The sequence below is a fragment of the Lupinus angustifolius genome, chromosome LG03, assembly GCF_001865875.1.
Source record: "Lupinus angustifolius cultivar Tanjil chromosome LG03, LupAngTanjil_v1.0, whole genome shotgun sequence".
NCBI classification, from domain to species: domain Eukaryota; kingdom Viridiplantae; phylum Streptophyta; class Magnoliopsida; order Fabales; family Fabaceae; genus Lupinus; species Lupinus angustifolius.
Window position 1 is genome coordinate 29,796,614 of NC_032011.1, and position 17,930 is coordinate 29,814,543.

The 17,930-nt window shown below is 30.9% G+C and overlaps 3 protein-coding genes across 6 annotated transcripts; 2 read left to right on the forward strand and 1 right to left on the reverse strand.

Annotated features, from left to right (window-relative positions):
• Positions 468-2,923, forward strand: LOC109344444 (chorismate mutase 2-like). The gene is made up of 5 exons (XM_019583250.1): positions 468-732; positions 1,067-1,153; positions 1,288-1,434; positions 2,119-2,211; positions 2,683-2,923. The coding sequence occupies exons 1-5, from the start codon at positions 469-471 to the stop codon at positions 2,914-2,916; spliced, it is 825 nt and encodes a 274-aa protein (XP_019438795.1). The 5' UTR covers position 468; the 3' UTR covers positions 2,917-2,923.
• Positions 8,144-10,208, reverse strand: LOC109344445 (two-component response regulator ORR24-like). 2 transcript variants are annotated; one of them, XM_019583251.1, is made up of 5 exons: positions 10,097-10,208; positions 9,515-9,626; positions 9,038-9,114; positions 8,846-8,942; positions 8,144-8,734 (listed from the first exon to the last, which is right to left on the reverse strand). In XM_019583251.1, the coding sequence occupies exons 2-5, from the start codon at positions 9,624-9,626 to the stop codon at positions 8,325-8,327; spliced, it is 696 nt and encodes a 231-aa protein (XP_019438796.1). In that variant the 5' UTR covers positions 10,097-10,208; the 3' UTR covers positions 8,144-8,324. The 2 variants fall into 2 exon arrangements, with proteins under 2 accessions (XP_019438796.1, XP_019438797.1); XM_019583252.1 differs by lacking the exon at positions 10,097-10,208 and having other exon boundaries at positions 9,515-9,700.
• LOC109344443 (E3 ubiquitin-protein ligase At1g63170-like) lies at positions 12,000-17,409 on the forward strand. Of its 3 annotated transcripts, XM_019583249.1 has the most exons (6): positions 12,000-12,039; positions 12,609-12,675; positions 12,754-13,378; positions 15,973-16,098; positions 16,189-16,474; positions 16,837-17,409. In XM_019583249.1, exons 3-6 carry the CDS (start codon positions 12,780-12,782, stop codon positions 17,020-17,022), a joined length of 1,197 nt encoding a protein of 398 aa, XP_019438794.1. In that variant the 5' UTR covers positions 12,000-12,039; positions 12,609-12,675; positions 12,754-12,779; the 3' UTR covers positions 17,023-17,409. The 3 variants fall into 3 exon arrangements, with proteins under 3 accessions (XP_019438794.1, XP_019438793.1, XP_019438792.1); XM_019583248.1 differs by lacking the exon at positions 12,000-12,039 and having other exon boundaries at positions 12,130-12,675; XM_019583247.1 differs by lacking the exons at positions 12,000-12,039; positions 12,609-12,675 and having other exon boundaries at positions 12,720-13,378.

The following is a 17,930-nucleotide window of genomic DNA, read 5'->3' on the forward strand; positions in this document are numbered from 1 at the left end:
ATAATATGAAAGTATAATTTATTCCCTTCATATATATATATATATTATTTTTATTTGATTTATTTTAGAGTCAACCATTATTAATATATACAATTAATATATTGACTATATAAAAAAATACAATTACTTTCTAATTATAAGTATTTTCCAATTTTAATAATATTGCCTTATTTGTTTGACTTTCTCAATCGACCACATAAATAAAATATATAGAGGGTGGCTTTGAATTGACCTTACATCACATATATATTAAACAAAGATTATGGCCCACCTTGTGTGCTTTATGCATGTTTTAATTCAATTAAAAAGTGTCATTTAATTAAAAAAATTAATAAAAACTTAAGGTAATTACATTACTTGATGGAATTTGATTAGCTTAAATATAGAAATATGATTTTCTTGCGACAGATGATCCTTGTCGATATATATATATATATGTATACATGATTGATATTCCAAGACATTACAATGATGGTTTATCAATTTGGGTGGGTATTGGTTCTTATAATATGTAGTATTGTGAGATGCAGAATGGCAGAAGGTAATTACACATTGGATTCAGTGAGAGATGTTTTGGTTAGGGAAGAAGATATCATCATCTTTGGTCTTATTGAAAGGGCTAAGTTCCCTCTCAACTTCAACGCTTATAACAAAAACTACTTTAATATCCCATCTTTTGCTCTCACATTGCTCCACTTTGTTGCTATCGATACAGAAGCTCTTCAAGCTAAGGTTACAACCTTATTTCTTATTTTACTCTCTATTTTCTTCTCTTGTTTTGTTTCGGTTTGGTTTCTCAATTTTTAGGGGGAACTGAGTTATATCCAGATTATGGATTTGATTCAGATTATATTGTGATTATGATTTGTTAGCAATGTGGTTATTAATTCTGTCTCTTTTGCATAATGATGCATTAATCCTTCTTCCCGTATTAATCTTTTCGTAACCTGTAATTGGGTTGATATGCATTGTGTCTTTATTTATAATACTTTTGCTTATAAAAAAAGTTATCTTTTTCCTTCTGATATTTGAAAGAATATTTACAAAAAATTATATTATATTATAGGGTGGAAGATACGGAAACCCAGAAGAAAATCCCTTCTTTCCAGAAAAGTTACCACCCTCATTTGTAACACCTTACCCCTTCACAAAGGTAATTGTCGTTTATGCTGCTTGCAACAATTTTAAATGGTTCAAGTTCCAACACAACTAAATTATATTATAATTTTCCAATTTTCATAGTTAGAAAAAAATATTTAACTTAAAATTGATTTCATGCATATTCAGTTTTTGCATGCTGGAGGAGCTTCCATAAACATAAACAAATCCATCTGGAAATTTTACCTTGATGAGTTTTTGAGTAAATGGTTTGATGTTTTGGGTGATGATGGAAACTATGCACAAACTGCAGCTAGTGACTTTTCATTATTGCAGGTAAGATATTATCTACATGTTATTTTATGTGTATGTTTATAGATTAGTTTATGTATAGTAATATATATATAAGGAGTTATTCAAGTGAGAATAGTTCTCATATAAAAATTGTGGGTCTTACATTTAATCATGAATGATTAGAATTAAAAGTTAGTTACTGATTACATGATAATCATGTGCATGTATCTTTTAATCTTAACCATTCAATCAAGATCCAATAGTATATAATAAATGTTTTCATTTCTCACAATAACACATTGTTCTCATGGGACTAACTCCCAATATATATATATAGTCATCATCAACAAGTTTAATTGTTTTTGAAAGGATTAATTTCGATATGAAGTACTTTAAAGTTTTTTACATAATCATATTGTATAATGAAAAAATATACCTTATTTTTTATCGGCAAAAAATATTATTTTATTATAATACCAGATATACAACATATTACAAAAAGGTTTCTATAAATGCTAGGTATAATAAGATGCTACACTTTTACATAGGTTATTATGTCATTTAAAATATGACATTATATATTTATTATTATTCCCTTTAATTCATATCTAAGATTTTACATTCAAGCAATCTCTATTTTGGTCCAACTCATAAGAGAATATTCAAAGTAGCCTAAGCCCTAAACTAGTGTTGATTGTGATTATTCATCCTATAAAATATGTGCAGGCCATCTCTAGAAGGATTCATTATGGAAAGTTTGTAGCTGAGGTGAAATTCAGGGATTCTCCTAAAAAATATGAGCCTCTAATTTGTGCTAAGGTATGATATATAAAGTGTTATATATATATATATATATATATATACTGTCATGTAAAGATTTATACGTAGTCAATAGATAATTCATTATTCAGTTTTATTACTTTTTCACTTATATACGGGTACATACTACATACATTGATTTAAATTGTGTACCACATCACTTGATGCGGCCGTGAAATTGCCTTTGTAGTTAGCACCACAACTGCATCACATCACAATTGCAGTGTGATTACGAATCATAATGATGTGACCCGATCGGATTGCTATGCAACTACATCGAACCATACCAAGCTGCATCGAATTCAATTTTTTTAATCACAAAAAAGTTCACACTGCAATAACCGCAATTACATTCACTATAACCATAACCATAATCTCAATCACAATCACAATTTAAAACACGAGGACATATTAATTAAGTGTGTGTCAAATAGGTTTATTTTCATTATAATAAATGGTTGGTTTATGCAGGATAAAAAAGGAATAGAGAAATTATTGACAGATACAAGTGTTGAAGAAAAGGTGATAAAGAGAGTTGAAGAGAAGGCCAGGGTATATGGGATGTATGTGACACTTAACAAAGGTAATAAGAATGGAACAAAATACAAAGTTGATCCATTAGTGGTTTCTACTTTGTACAAGAAATGGTTAATACCTCTTACCAAGAGTGTTGAAGTTGAGTACCTCTTGCACCGTCTAGATTGAAGCCATTATTAAGCATTCATACATGATATATTAGACTAGAGGTTCAATTTCTGTAAGCAATACTTATTGGGAATAACATTTATTGTGAGTGAAAATTGTTCAATTTCTATAAAGTAATAAGTGTACTAAATTAAACCCATAATAATCAATTTGGTTTTTGTTTGCCAAAAAGTGGTTTTCTACCATTTATAATAAAAATGTTAATAAAAAAATGACAAAAATAAAAATAAAAGATGAAATGGCAATTACTTTAGGATTATATGTGATATAAATATATCACTCTAAGTTTAAGAAAAAGTTTTACCACACAACAGTAAGATCCACAATATTATATAGAATTGACTGTTGAGTGGTAAAATGTAAAGAATATATTAAACTTCATGTAATATGGATGAAAATGTTGTATTAGATGACTATAATACTAGATAAGATAGAATTTGAAATGAATATTTTATAGAGAATGTTGGAGGTAGTTCCAATTGTAGAAAATGTAACATAATTGAGCCTTAAACCGCTAAAAGTCCTATTAAGGAGAATAAATTAAATAAAAGTTAATCCAACTTCCAGAACAAGTCAAGGAAAATTACACGTGAAATGATTAAAATCATTTAAAAATCAATATTTTTATTAAAAACATATAATAGGGTATCCAAGTAATGCAGATATATTATTTAATAATTTTAGTATTTTTTTAATGAAGTGTCACATTTTCATTGGATCGGGACAAGAAAATAGGGCAGGAATGGGACAGGTGATCTCTGTCCCTATAATGGTTGAGTTCTTTGATGATGATAATGTTAGTTGTGCATTGGAGGAAAGATGTGAGAGTTTGAACAAATGGAGAGTTTTATTTATGGATATGCATGTTTCATAATTAATCAATTAAAATAAAATCACACCTAATCTAAAGATTTCGTAAGTGGTGATAAAACCCCAAACAACAAAGGAGATACAATTGGTTATGAGACAACTAAAAAAGGATATATTTTTAATATTTTGTTGTTTGGGTTTTTTATACTTTTGATATAGGCTGGACAAAATTTAGTGTTCATACTTTTTGAATAAGTAAATAAATAAATAATCGAACAAGTTTAGGGTATATACGTATGATGAATGTAACATTGGAGGGTGTTATCTAAGTACATAATAGAAGGAGGGCTAATATACTCCTCGATCTATAATTGACTCACAAGCTTTAATAAATCTTGCTCTTAGATAAAAGCCTTTTAAAATTAGGCAAAAATATTTTTTTTGTGTTTTTCTGAAAAAACGTAGTGGCGGCTCCATTTTTTTTTGAAGATTGTGAAAACATCTATCTTCACTTAGAGGTTTGTTCCGAAAAATCAGGTTTCAAGATTATTGAAAATTTGGTAAAATCTAAAGAAAATCAAGCACAAAATCCTAAAAAACTGAGTAAATTTTAATTCATTTGAAAGACAAATCAATTATGCAAAAACATTTAAAATTAACTTCACTCCAAAATAAGACATTACATTCACACTCAAAACTCTAAATCATCTTTAATATAATTTTTTATTTGAAGTACGATGACTTTACAAAATCACTATTGAACTCATAAACATTATTTTTTAATAAATATAATATTTTATAAAATGATGTAACAAATTCCAAGCATCAAGGTTAAGGGTATTTTCCTATATTAGAGTCAATAATTTCAATATAAACAAAATAATAATAATTATAAATCAATGGAGATATTCCAAAACAATGTATATCCATAGTGCATGTGCAACAATCCCTCTACATAGACATTGCACATACCAAAAGAAAACTAAGAGAATAGAGTAAGATATTAACTATGTTGACCACATCACAAAATTATATTGATTATAAAAGTAAAGCAATACAACAAGTGGTTGTTATAATCAAACAACATCATTCATATTCAAATGATGCATTAGGTTATTTTTCATGCAATGCTTATGTAATTCATCCACAATCTCTATCAAAATGCCTGAAGGCCAAGCCTTAGGATGAAGCAACCATGAATACATAATTCTCTCACAACGGCAAGCAATAGTTTCCTTTATTTATTTTTTGGTACCTCTATCTCAGGTGGGTTGAAGACAATGCACTATCGAGTATGATCTCAACCAAAAATTGGGAGTTATTTGTCTTCTTGAATGTCTTCAGTTTCAACATTGATTGCTTTCAGTTAAGTCTAACAATATTGTTCTTAAAACCAATCTTCAGTTGTTGAATGCCCTTAGCAATGAGGTCATGAAATACATGATATGCATCAAGTGAACCTTTTTTTTATGTTACATGGATTGAAATGCAACTTATATCTCGAAATGATGCATTTGAGCTGATACTACCTTACAATGCATGACATGCATATGAGAATGCATTTGATTTATTTGGGAAGCATGAATGATGTGATAATGCAAATTCACATGAAAACACATGGGATGCAACTATGAGATGCATATAATTTTCTTTTTTTAGTGCATGAGACTCTTAGAAAATACAATTTATAACGTATACGACCTTGAATGCATGAAGAATATGTGAAGATATATGAAATATATATATTTTTTCTTTTTATGATGAGATGAGAAGGTTTGCGACAATAAATTTAATGAATTTAAAATGTATGATATAGTAATGTGTGAAATAGAATATTTTTGAATGGTTTATTTTTATTTTTTGATGAAAGTATGCATAAATGGGTGTATGTATGAGTAATGTGTTTATTTTTTAAATTGCATGTATACATAAGTGAATGAACGCTTAACAATTTTTTATGCATGAATGAATGCTTAAGTCAATGAATGATTTTTTTTCTGAATACATGAATGAAATTTTTTAGAATGGTTGGGTGAATGAATAAAATATAGATGAATGTATGATATTGTATTTTTATTTTTTAAATGAATGTATGAAGAATGTATAATTTATTTTTATGTTTTTTTAAAATGCATGTGTGCAATAATTAATGAATGAATAAGTAGAAGAGTGTATAAATAATGTATGCATGGATAATAGAATGAATGAATAAATGCATAAGTCACTTAATGAAGATTTTTTAATGTGATTAACAAATGAATAAGTCAATCGATTTATTTTTTATTTTTGAATGTATGATTGAATGAATGAATGCATTTTTCTTTTTGATTGCATGAATGAATGAATGTATGAGTAATATACTCTTTTTAATGAATATACGAAAGCATAAGTCAAATGAGTGTTTAAATGATGAATTTTTTTTTTCATTTTGAATGCATAAATGAGTAATCAAATGAATCAATGAAGGAATAAATGTTTGAGTTATATATATTATTTTACATGAACAAAATGTTTTTTTATGCATGAGTGAATGGATGAATACATGAATAAATAAGAGAATGTAAGAATGACGTTTTTTTTTATTTTTTTTAAAATACATATATTGATAGCTAATTAAAAGAATGTACGAGTAATGTATACATGCATACATAAATGAATTATTGTGAATGATAGTGTTTTTTAGTTAGCATATATGCAATGATGAAATTATTTTTTTTATGATATTTTTTTTATGTAGGTATTTATGATGGATAAATGCATGCATAAATAGTGGATGAGATTTTCATATATCTATGTATGTATATATGTAAAAGTCAAAATCAATAAAAAATTTCTTTTTAAATGCATGAACATTGGCGGTGCTCTATAGAATTGAGGGTGTGCAACACCCTGGATTTTTAAAAAAATTAATATACTATCTACAAGGCATTGGAAAAACATTGGAAAATGGAGAAATTCTAAGTTGGCAAGGTTTGAATCAAGAAACTGGTCTCAAGTGAGCTATTGATACTCGTTGTGTTCATATTATGCAACTTTGATAAATTTTATATTGATGTATTTGTTAGATCCGTTGTTGTTGAAATTATTAAAGAGAATGGATTAATTCTGGAAAAATGAACTTCGTTAAAATCGCAAAGCAATGATTAGAGATTGTGAGGGATGATGGATGAGAATCTTTATTGCAAGAGGTAATTTTATTTTGCAATATGCATGACATTGACATTCATGATATGGATGTTGACTTTTTTCCTTCGGGTAAATCACGACGTGGAGGCAGAGCGCATGCTATCACAATAGAACATCATTATTATGTTAAATTATTTTATACTATTGTGAATATGCAACTTAAGGAACTTCATGATTAGTTAAATACTCAACTATTTTTTTGGATGTATTATTTAAGTCCAGCCGATTTGCTCTCTAGTTTTGATAAGGCAAAACTGATTGAATTTGAAAAGTTCTATCCACATGATTTTTGTCCAACTGATTTAGTGATGTTTCATAATCAACTTGAGACTTATATCATTTATATGCATTGCAATGTTGAATTTGCTTCTTTGAAATGAATCGATAATATTTTAGAGAAGTTTGTTGAAAGTGGAAGATACATTGTTTTTTTTTTTTTGGTTTCCCACAGGTATCCTCACACTTGAGGCAATCCTGTCCGAGTTAGGAACATTCACATGTACGTGGGGCTACGGAGACACATTGTTTACCCATTAGCTTATCTTCTTTTGAAGTTAACAATTATTTTACCTATTGCTACGACAATAGTAGAAAGAGCATTTTCAGCTATGAAAATTGTGAAAAATAAGTTGCATAATTGAATGGGAGATGCATGGATGAATGATTGTCTAGTGACTTATACTGAGCGAGAAATGTTCAATAACATTGACAATAAGCTCATCATTCAACGAATTCAAAATATGAAATCATGTAGAGATCAATTATGAAATGTGTAATTTATTTGATTAAAAATATTTAAATATTGTGATTTTGGCATTCATGTTTTCATTTTTCATATATGATGATATATATTATTTTAATTTTAATATATGTTGCACTCCCTACTCCTGGGTCTTAGAATCGTCACTGTGCATGAACGAATGTACTTTTTTTAATGGTGATATATAATATATATATATATATATTCTAGTGATATCCAAATCTTAGTACATTTATTATTATCATATCCTGATTACCAAACAAGCCCTGTCAATGAAGGGAAAAAAGGGAATGAACAAGAGCTTATGTCAAAAGCTGTAATATTCTCATAGTTGTTCATACACTACAAAAGTAATCATGATGCTGAATGGTACTACATTTTATTGCTTACAAATGACAATCTGAAAATGAAGTACTTGTTTGGTAATCAGGATATGTGAAAGCCAAAGTAAGGATAACAAATCAGATTATTTTTAATCAACTTGGCATAAAAAGCTAAGATAATATCTTCCATTATAACTATATACTTCCATTGTCATAAGTTTACTGATCCTGATAACTAGGGATATCTACATGTGACAAATGGTGTCATCATATCTAAACTAGCTAACAAACAAATAAACAGGTGAACGAATCGGCGAATGTCTGTGATGCTACTGTTGCGTTAACGCATTGGGTGGGAGAAGCTGTAAAACAACTTGTACCAACATGTCCTGCTGTGCCTTCAATGCTTGGATCGTCTCCCTTAGTTGATTAGTCTCGTTTCGGGTTGCAGCAATCTCTTGTCTCAGCTCTCCAATCTCGATTGACTCGTGCGAGACGCAGCTCGAAGATGTGAGAGTAACCAAGTCTTGTGTTTGAGCAAGATTACTATTAACAGCATCCTTCAAAGGAGGAGTGTTCAGTAAGGTACCAATAACATCTGATAGGTCAGTTGGATCCTGATTATTGTCTTCCCACCATTGCAATAACACATCTTCGACCAATGAATTAAGCCTTTCATCGGAATGCAATGTTGGCATCGGCATTTCTTGAACAGCATCGTTCTGATAAACAGGATCACTTGGAGAAATACCGTGAAACACATCATCGACCAATGAATCAAGCCTTTCATCGGAACGCAATGTTGCCATCGGCATTTCTTGAACAGCACCGTTCTGATAAACAGGATCACTTGGAGAAACATTCTGAAATTGTCCACAACCAATTATGGAACCATTTTCATTTAGCATACAGGTGCTGCTAATTCTTTTGAGAGAAATTTTATATTTCTGCAACAATTAATGTCATAAGTTAATAAAGTTCCATGAAATAAAAAGGGTCAAGTATTAAACTAAAACATATACAAAGAGTAATAGAAAAGTACCTGAAGATGACTAGCCACATTCTCCTTTGTAAGCCTTTCATCATTCATGAAAGCAAGAATTTTTCTAGGTACAGCATCTGCAACCAGAATAAACAATATTATGAGGACACACATAATCACTTATATTCATGGCATGGTTAAATAATTACAACATAAGAAAGAGAAGAAAGAGAAATCAATAGAAGATCAGAAGTTAGCATCCTCATCAAGAAGAAAAAGAAAGAACATATTGTGGAATATCAATACTGTGTTGTTTTATACATGTAACCATAAATACTAAATGAACAACCTTTGTTATCAATGTTTATTGTCGGAAAAAGAACAAATTGTGGAGCTTATCTAATCATTCTAAAAAAACAAGATAACATGATAGTATAGAGAGGATATAAAAAAGATAAAAAGAAGAAGTGAGAGATAGAAAGAAGATAACAGAAATGTTGATAATAAAGAAAAGGGTAAGTGAAGAAGAAAACATACTCTCAATTCCTAAAAGATTAACAACATTAACAAATTTGCGATGCAACTCCTCTGACCAAGTAAGTCGAGGCTTCTTGTTCTTGTTCTCATGATCCTTATTCTTATTCATCATCTTTGAAAGAGAGAAGACAAAAGTTATAATTGAATGAAGAATAAATGTTTGTAAGAGAGACAATGAATAAGGAAAGAGTAAGTGTTGAATGAATGAATGAATGAGAGTGCGTTGAAGTCAGAACCATTTATATAATAATATGAATGCAACTAACTATGTCATCAAATATATTGTGTTCGATCTTTCATTGTAATAATTATTACACAAATCTTTTACTAACGTTATGTAACTAAATATTTATTTTTATTCCTAAAACCATATCAATTATTTATTGTTTATAGATTCTGTCTTACACCAAATATTTATCATTACCATATACTTCATTGAATTCTTTCCACCAATTATTACATGATAAATTCATTATTATTATTATTACAAGTAATAAAACAATTTATTTGTCAAAAAATAAGGTTAAATTTCATTGAACCATTACAAGCTACAAAATCAACAAGTTCTAACAAAATTCTTACCTGGGTTCGGCGAAATCGAAAGTAACACAACAAAGGCTCAAATTGGTAACCAAAATGTTCATCATCTCAGAATCTGGAACATCCTTCAATGCCACCAAGGGTTCAATGCCAGACACCATGCTCGCCGGAAAAACAGCCATCGCGAAAGCTCGCTTCGCGGCGGCAGAAGAAACACCACCACTACCATGCTGACGGTGACAAATCACATTCCCATTCAAGTTTTGAAGTGGAAACCCTAGATCTAGGTCACAGAATGAAGCTGAAATTTGGAGAAATGAGAAGTGTTGTATGAAATTGAGATCCACATCACAAATGGGTTTGCAAAAAATTTCCATTTTACAGAGTGAATAGATGAAAAATCAAATCTTGAAGGTGAATAGAAAGAAGAGAAAGGGAAAATGTTAACGTTATGTTACATTTGAAATTATAAGAATAACGTAAACATTTTAACTTCCTATATACTACAAATATTACAAATTCCTATGAGGTGCACTTTCTTACAACAAAAAAGGAAAAGAAGTATTATTGTCCCACTACTTCAACCAATAAGGAAGGAACATCTGATTCCCTTAAGGAAGGTTTTAGAGTGTTGGTTCAAGTTGTACGTTTGATTTCTCTTAAGCAAGTCTTGTTCGAGTCTTGTGGATATAAAAAAATGTCCACGGTGAGAGTTAACCTCACGTACCTGTGGACATTGTTCTTGGTTCGGTTCGGACATGGTTACTTCCGGTGCGAGGATACCTGTGGGAAACAAAAAAAACCAATAATCGAGGAACTATTATTTTTCACATCCAACAAGTACAAGTATCACTCAGTAAAATCGAATCTTTGACTTTTGATATGTCCAAGGGTTTAGCATAATCTTATAAATTAGATAGAAGCTGCTAATGATAATTTTACATTATAAATATTATATTAGGGAAAGAATAAAGAGTTAAAATGAATATTAAAATGTTGGCATTCTTAATTTTTTTTTTTGTTAAATAAGAACATTTTTTTTTGTTAAATAAGAACATTTTGTTGTTCTTAGCCAATGGAAAGTGATGAGATAAGTAAATGTTGGAGGAAAAAGGTAAATATTGTGGGACTTAAATAAGAATAAGAATGATGTTTGCTATTGTGAGAAAAAAATATATGTTGTTCTTATTTTATAAGGAATTGTAATAAATTATAAAATAATGTGTAAGACTTAAATAAAAATGAAAAATTTTGTTTGGTGTCGGAGTTGCTCTAACGACAAACAACATCTTATTCTTATTATTACAATGACAAATATTATTCTTATTATTATTTAGGTCACACAACCAACCCCACACATTTATATTTTACAGTAAATACAACAAAATATTAAGAACAACTACTTATTTATTTATAAATAGATAATATAATTTATAAATAAAAACTAAGAATTGTTCTCATAAATAAAAAAATATAATTGATACCAAGAATTATTTTATAAATAAATATAAATAAAAAATATAATTGCTACAAAAAAAACTTCTTATTCTTTTAAGAAAAACTAAAAAAAAAATATGACAATGGAAAATAAAGTAAGAATTTTTTTATTGTAATGTTTTTATTTCCTTAGCTAGGATATCAAAATAAGACTCTATCGTTTCTGCTTAAACCACAGCTCTGTCGTTTTAACTTCTTATTCCCATTTCGCGTTGTCGTTTTGTAATCAGACTCTTCTTTATGTGAAAAAACTCAGTCAACGTTTCGTCACGCGTTTCTTCTCTCACGTTTTTCTTAGGTATCTCATTCTTTTTTTCCTTCAAATTTCGTTTAATCCATCTCTAATTATAAATAAATTATACACTGTAAGTGAAATTCATGTGTTCAATTTTTGTTTTTACATATTTTAGGTTTTGGATTTGATTTGAATATATTTTTGTTATTGCAGGTTGGGATTAGATGTTTATGTTATGTCATGTGGAATTTAGGTAATGTGTGTTTCTCATTCTGCAAGCAACCTTATATGTTTTATGTTTTATGTTATTCTTTATGACTTTTAAGGTTTTATTTGTTTAAGATTGGATAATAAGTGATTATTGGGCTATGTAAACAATTGATTAAATTTTAATAGATTTTGGTTCAGGTTAGAGTCTATTAGTGTTTGCTTCAAATCTTAATGATCCATTTTTACTTTAAAATCTATTCATGTTAATCAGGAGCTGCTCTTAAGCAGATTCTTCTTATAATGAGAAAATTCATTATTTTGACATTCTGATTACTGAAAAAATCTTTTGAAAACATATGTCAATTTCTTATAAGTGATTATTTTCGAGAAAATAAGTGATTTTATGGAGAAATAATCTCTAACAAACACACTTCATGGCATCAAACAAATTTGTTTCTGTGCGGTTAGTAGCAACAAATCTTTTGTTAAAATTTCTGATTATTTATTTTTGTTCTACTTTGTTTGGTTGGCATTTGAGAAGATACATGTATTGTTATTTTGTTAGTAAATATGAGAACTATGGCTTTGGAAATAAATATTGCCTCTTAACAAAATTAAAGTTGTTGATTTCGCTGCGAAGACCGGTTGACTCAGTCTCAGAGATCTGTATTTAAAAGTGGTATAGTTTTATTTATTTTTTGTTTTCAATTCCACGCATCCGAGATGGATGTTGTCTCACTAGAACTGTATATTGTAGGTCCAACCGGTAGTCAACCATTGTTGATGGAGCGGCCGGGGCTGGGGAGCTTGAATGGCATTCATCATATTGTTGAAATAGCTGGAAGCACCGACACTTCCACTACAGCCTCGAACGATAGACATGTTAATGGCATTGAAATACCACAGCAAGAAGACAGACATAATGGTGCAAGATTAACAGTTTCTCAGCTGCCGGTTTTAACATCTAGTGCATCTACCAGGTCAAATACTAGGAACTCTTCTTCAAGACGAGGGAATACCCGTCGGCGTACGAGCCCTGTGCATTCTGCATTATGGATATCTGTTGAGTTCGTCCTCTTAGTAAGCCAGATTATTGCATCTATTGTTGTTTTGTCGTTGTCGAGGCATGAGCATCCACGTACCCCATTGTTTGAATGGATCGTGGGTTATGCAATTGGATGTGCTGCTACTTTCCCTCTGCTTCATTGGCGGTATTATCATCATAACCATATTCGAGAGCAAGATTCATTTCAATCACATCAAACATCTCCTCGAGTTGATGATCCTTCAGGGGCACTTTTCAGTTCCAGATCTAATGAAGATGATCAGGCTGCTATTGTATCATCCAGAAGCAATCTAGCTTCAGCATTGACAAATAGAAGGTAGTGAATCAGTTATTATTGTTGTTAATTAGTTTTATGCTTTCATTTTTTTGTCGGAGTTGAGTATGCTTTTATTGACAAATAGAAGGGTCCCATAAATGCAAACCACCCCTATTTGTAATAGCACAATGGGACCCCGGTGGAAATTTGTTTCCAGCAGCCACACGCTTCACTTTGACAACAAAGTGAATGTTTAGGATGGATTGTTGTTAGGTACTGAAATAATAAATAATAAAATAACAAAAATAATAATAGATAATAGTTACTTACTGATATGATTAGTTAGTTGGTGCGAGTGAGGTATCCTTTGTATTGAAGGGAAGGAGAAGTAAAGGAGTGTTCTAGGTCTCTCGAATACCTAGAGAGTTTGTATCATTAAGAGTGATTTTATCAATAACCAACATTTCTGTCTATTCTGATCCAGTTTGTATCACATTCCAAATTGATAACACCCATCAGGCGACCGGGAACAGCCTTTATAGTGTCTAGCAACCAACCTGTTACAAACTCTACTCTCCCACATGAACATTTGTGCCATCATGCAGCACCGTGATGTCGTTATCTTGGTAGTGAAGGGATATCTATTATTGGCTAGATGTCCATTCCTGTTACATGATGAATACTATCTTGCAATAGCAATAAACTATCACAGCCACTTACTTATTTATAGTAAGATGGTCAACATCTTGTTTTAGGATTAGGACTCGGTTATGTTGTATATGTGATGATTTTTCACGGCACTCGCTCATTTTGTTATGACGTTTCTCCTAAAAATATGAAGATATTACTTTTCTACATCTTAACTGAAAGTTTGAGGATAGATGTGAAACTTTGTTAGGGCATCCTCATCCCTAAGACTCTCAAGACTTTTCAGTTTTTTCACATCAGTATTTCAATTACTAAGACTCAATTTAGATCCGAAAGACTTCAGTTGACATTGCCAAGACTCATATATAATTAATTACTATAATACTATATAAAAAATTAAAGAAAATATTTGGAATATAAATTAATGATGTGTCACAAGGAGTGGAAAAGCAATCATGTTAAGACTCTAGTGAGTCTTAAGCAAGAGTCTTGAAAATGAACAACTTAAGCTTAAAACTCCATTGAGGCTCATAGTCACATTCCACCTAAGACTACAGTCTTAAGCTAAGACTATGTTAAGACTAGGGATGAGGATGCCCTTCAATAGCTGAGTTAGGATTTGAGACCTGAAATTTGGAATCATAAAGTAAAAGATTGGAGCCAGACCCTTCTAAAAAGTTATGCTTGATTTTCCTGGTCCTCCAAATACTGCACCCTACTAGGATGGAAGCTCTAGTGGTGAATTCATCATAGAGCTCATGTCATTAACTCATTATTGAAAACTAGTTTCAGAACCCATAATATTTCTGAAATTTGATCATTTCAGTCCTCAAATTTAGCTTTTTTGCCTGAAGGGCTTTGGTTTAGCCATTATTTCCTTCCCTTGTTTTCCTTCAAAACCAAATTAATAAATATGTAAGTCTTCCCGTCATGCACCCTTGTCTTTCTCTTGCGTTCTGTCCCATTCAAGCCAATCAAACTGTCAATGGATAGCTTTGATATTCCGTATGATCACTGTCTCAGTTTGGATGTAAAGCATATATGGGTTCTCAAGTGTGAAGAATTTTAGTCTATAATAAGTCACTGTCATTACAGATTAGAGTAAATAAACACAGGTACATTCATTTATACTTCAAATTTTCTTAGCATAACATGACCTCAATTATAATATTTCAATAAAAGAGTAAAACTTAACGTGTGTGCACGCACACATATAACGTGTGTGCAGGCACACATTTAACGTGTGTATGTGTTTATTTAACATGGGTGTGTGTGTTTAACGTGCCTGTGTGTTTTTAATGTGTCTGTTTAACGCATCGCACTATCTATAATTCTATATAAAGATTCACATTAACTTAATTTATAAAGATAAAAGCAACAATTTATAAACAATTGTATTAATGACATTCAGTTGAAAAAGTCAAATTTATAAATGCACAGTAAGTAGTGATACAATGAAAACCAGCATCAATGAGCTATTAATTTACAATTTGCCTACTATCCTTTAAAAAAAAATATTAACTCGTTAATGAAGTAAAATAACATAAAGTAAGATAGCACATTTTAAAAAGGCATAAACTGTTACATTAAACAGAAACACGCTAAATACTCACATACACACGTTAAACGTGCACACACTCACATGTTAAGATTTACTCCTATTTTGAAGTATATTAATTTTGGTCATGTTATGCTAATAAAATTTTAGGTATAAAAGAATATAGACGTGTTTACTCTAATCTGGTGTTATTGGCTACAGAGTAAAATTCTTCAGAACTTGATTTCTAATGATTATAGGAAGAGTAAAGGTTGTTTTTCCAAAACTGATTTGGAGGTAACATCTTATTGTAAATTTAAATATTGTTTTGCTTATTTAATGCTTGTTGCCAACTCATGTTCACTGCTCATCCACAATTCCCTCTTTACTCATTAAAATTTGAAGACACTAATTGTAATTTGTAAGTAGTTCATGAAATTGCTAAGCCTCCGTCTTGCTTGCATTGCAGAATGAAGACACTAATGGAATACTTTAAAATATCCTTAGATTGCTTTTTTGCTGTATGGTTCGTTGTTGGAAATGTATGGATCTTTGGGGGACATTCGTCTGCAGATGATGCTCCTAACCTGTACAGGTATAGCCTTTGATTAGGTCTTATATTTATTCTTCTGTTTTTAACTTTTTTGGAGGCTCCAAATTATGTTTGCTTCATTTTGCTTGGCAGGTTATGTATAGTGTTTCTTGTCTTTAGTTGTATTGGTTATGCTATGCCCTTCATTCTCTGCTCAACAATATGCTGTTGTCTCCCTTGTATAATTTCCATCCTTGAGGTTAGAGAGGATCTGACACAGAACACTGGAGCAACTTCTGAATCCATTAATGCTTTGCCAACTTTCAAGTTCAAGATGAAGAAAAATAAAAGAAGTGGTGAAAGCCATTCTGCTGCTGCTGAAGGTGGAATTGTGGCTGCAGGAACTGAAAAGGAGCGTGTGATCACTGGAGAAGATGCTGTAAGTATAATCTGATCTTCATTTAATCTTAAGATAATTGAGTCCATCATGCATGTTTAAATTCATTGTTTTGTAACTTCATGAGTATGGGTAGCTGCTGTATCTTAGAAACATTTTTCTGCCTTAATATCAATTTTTTCACTCATATTGTAGCATCTGAATCACCAGGTAATGAATTTTGATCTGGAGTTGTGCTGTTGTTGAATTATACTCTTATTCAAGTTAAACTACCAAAATCGCTTATTATTAATGTTAAAAATTCCTGCAATGTACTATGCCTTTAACATTGTGACGACGTGACCCTGACTTGACTCAATTTTCTTGTGTCTGCTGGCTATGACTGGAACTGTGATTCTCTGCAGGTTTGCTGCATCTGCCTGGCGAAGTATGAGAACAATGATGAGCTAAGAGAATTGCCTTGTTCCCATATTTTCCACAAAGAGTGTGTAGACAAGTGGTTGAAGATAAATGCATTATGCCCTCTTTGCAAGAGTGAGGTTGGTGAGAACTTAACAAGATCGAACTCCGGGGAAGATGCCAGCCAATAACGGTTTGAGAATGGTGTTGCCAACATTGCTGTTTAATCTAGCTATATGCTATTTGGGTTGTTTCATTTTCCTTTAGAACTAGAAAAGGAAAGAATCCAAGTCCTTTATATATACATATGTACACTAGTAGTTTTGTAAAGTTTTTCTATGCTGCCCACTCTTTTTCTTTGGATGGATTTTGATTCTGGTTTTATCCATTCCATCCATTTTGTTGATATATTTTCTTTTTACATGTTAGTTGATTAGTGGCACCACCTTCTGTGGTCTACATTTGATGCAGCTGATTATTCAAGGGACGAGTTGGCGATGAGAATTAAAAACATACTATTTCATTTCATGTAAATGACTCACAAATATATAGAAGTGAATTTACTGCCATTTTCATTATTTGGCCATTGTCCTGCTTTTACGAGAGAATGATTGGTATCTTACTAGGAACATTATATTTAGCCTTTACTTATTTATTTGGTTTGAATAATATTTTTTCTTAACAGGACAACTAAGGATTTTTCATTGTTGTCCATTGTGAGCATAGCATTTTTGGCACTTTCATACATAAAAAATGGTTTGCTGAGGTGGTAAATGAGCTGTTTTTTCGGGGAGAGAATGGTAGTGCCCCTAAAATTGATGAGGCTCCTCTTGCATTGTGTTGATATGATTTTGGTCATTCAAGGTTTCTTCACTATCTTTAGGCTGTTTCTGACAGGATTTACCATGAAAGAAGGTTGCTGAGTTTTAGCATTCTGATTATTAGAAGGTTCCTGAGAAGCTGAGAGACCCTTCACAAGGTTTCTGAGGAGTCCTGTAAGTTATTTCTATATTCTGATCCTGTTTCTGAGTTATTCATGACTCTTCATTTTTAAACCAAACTTGTCTTCTTTTTCTTTTGCAAGATTTCTCTTCTCATG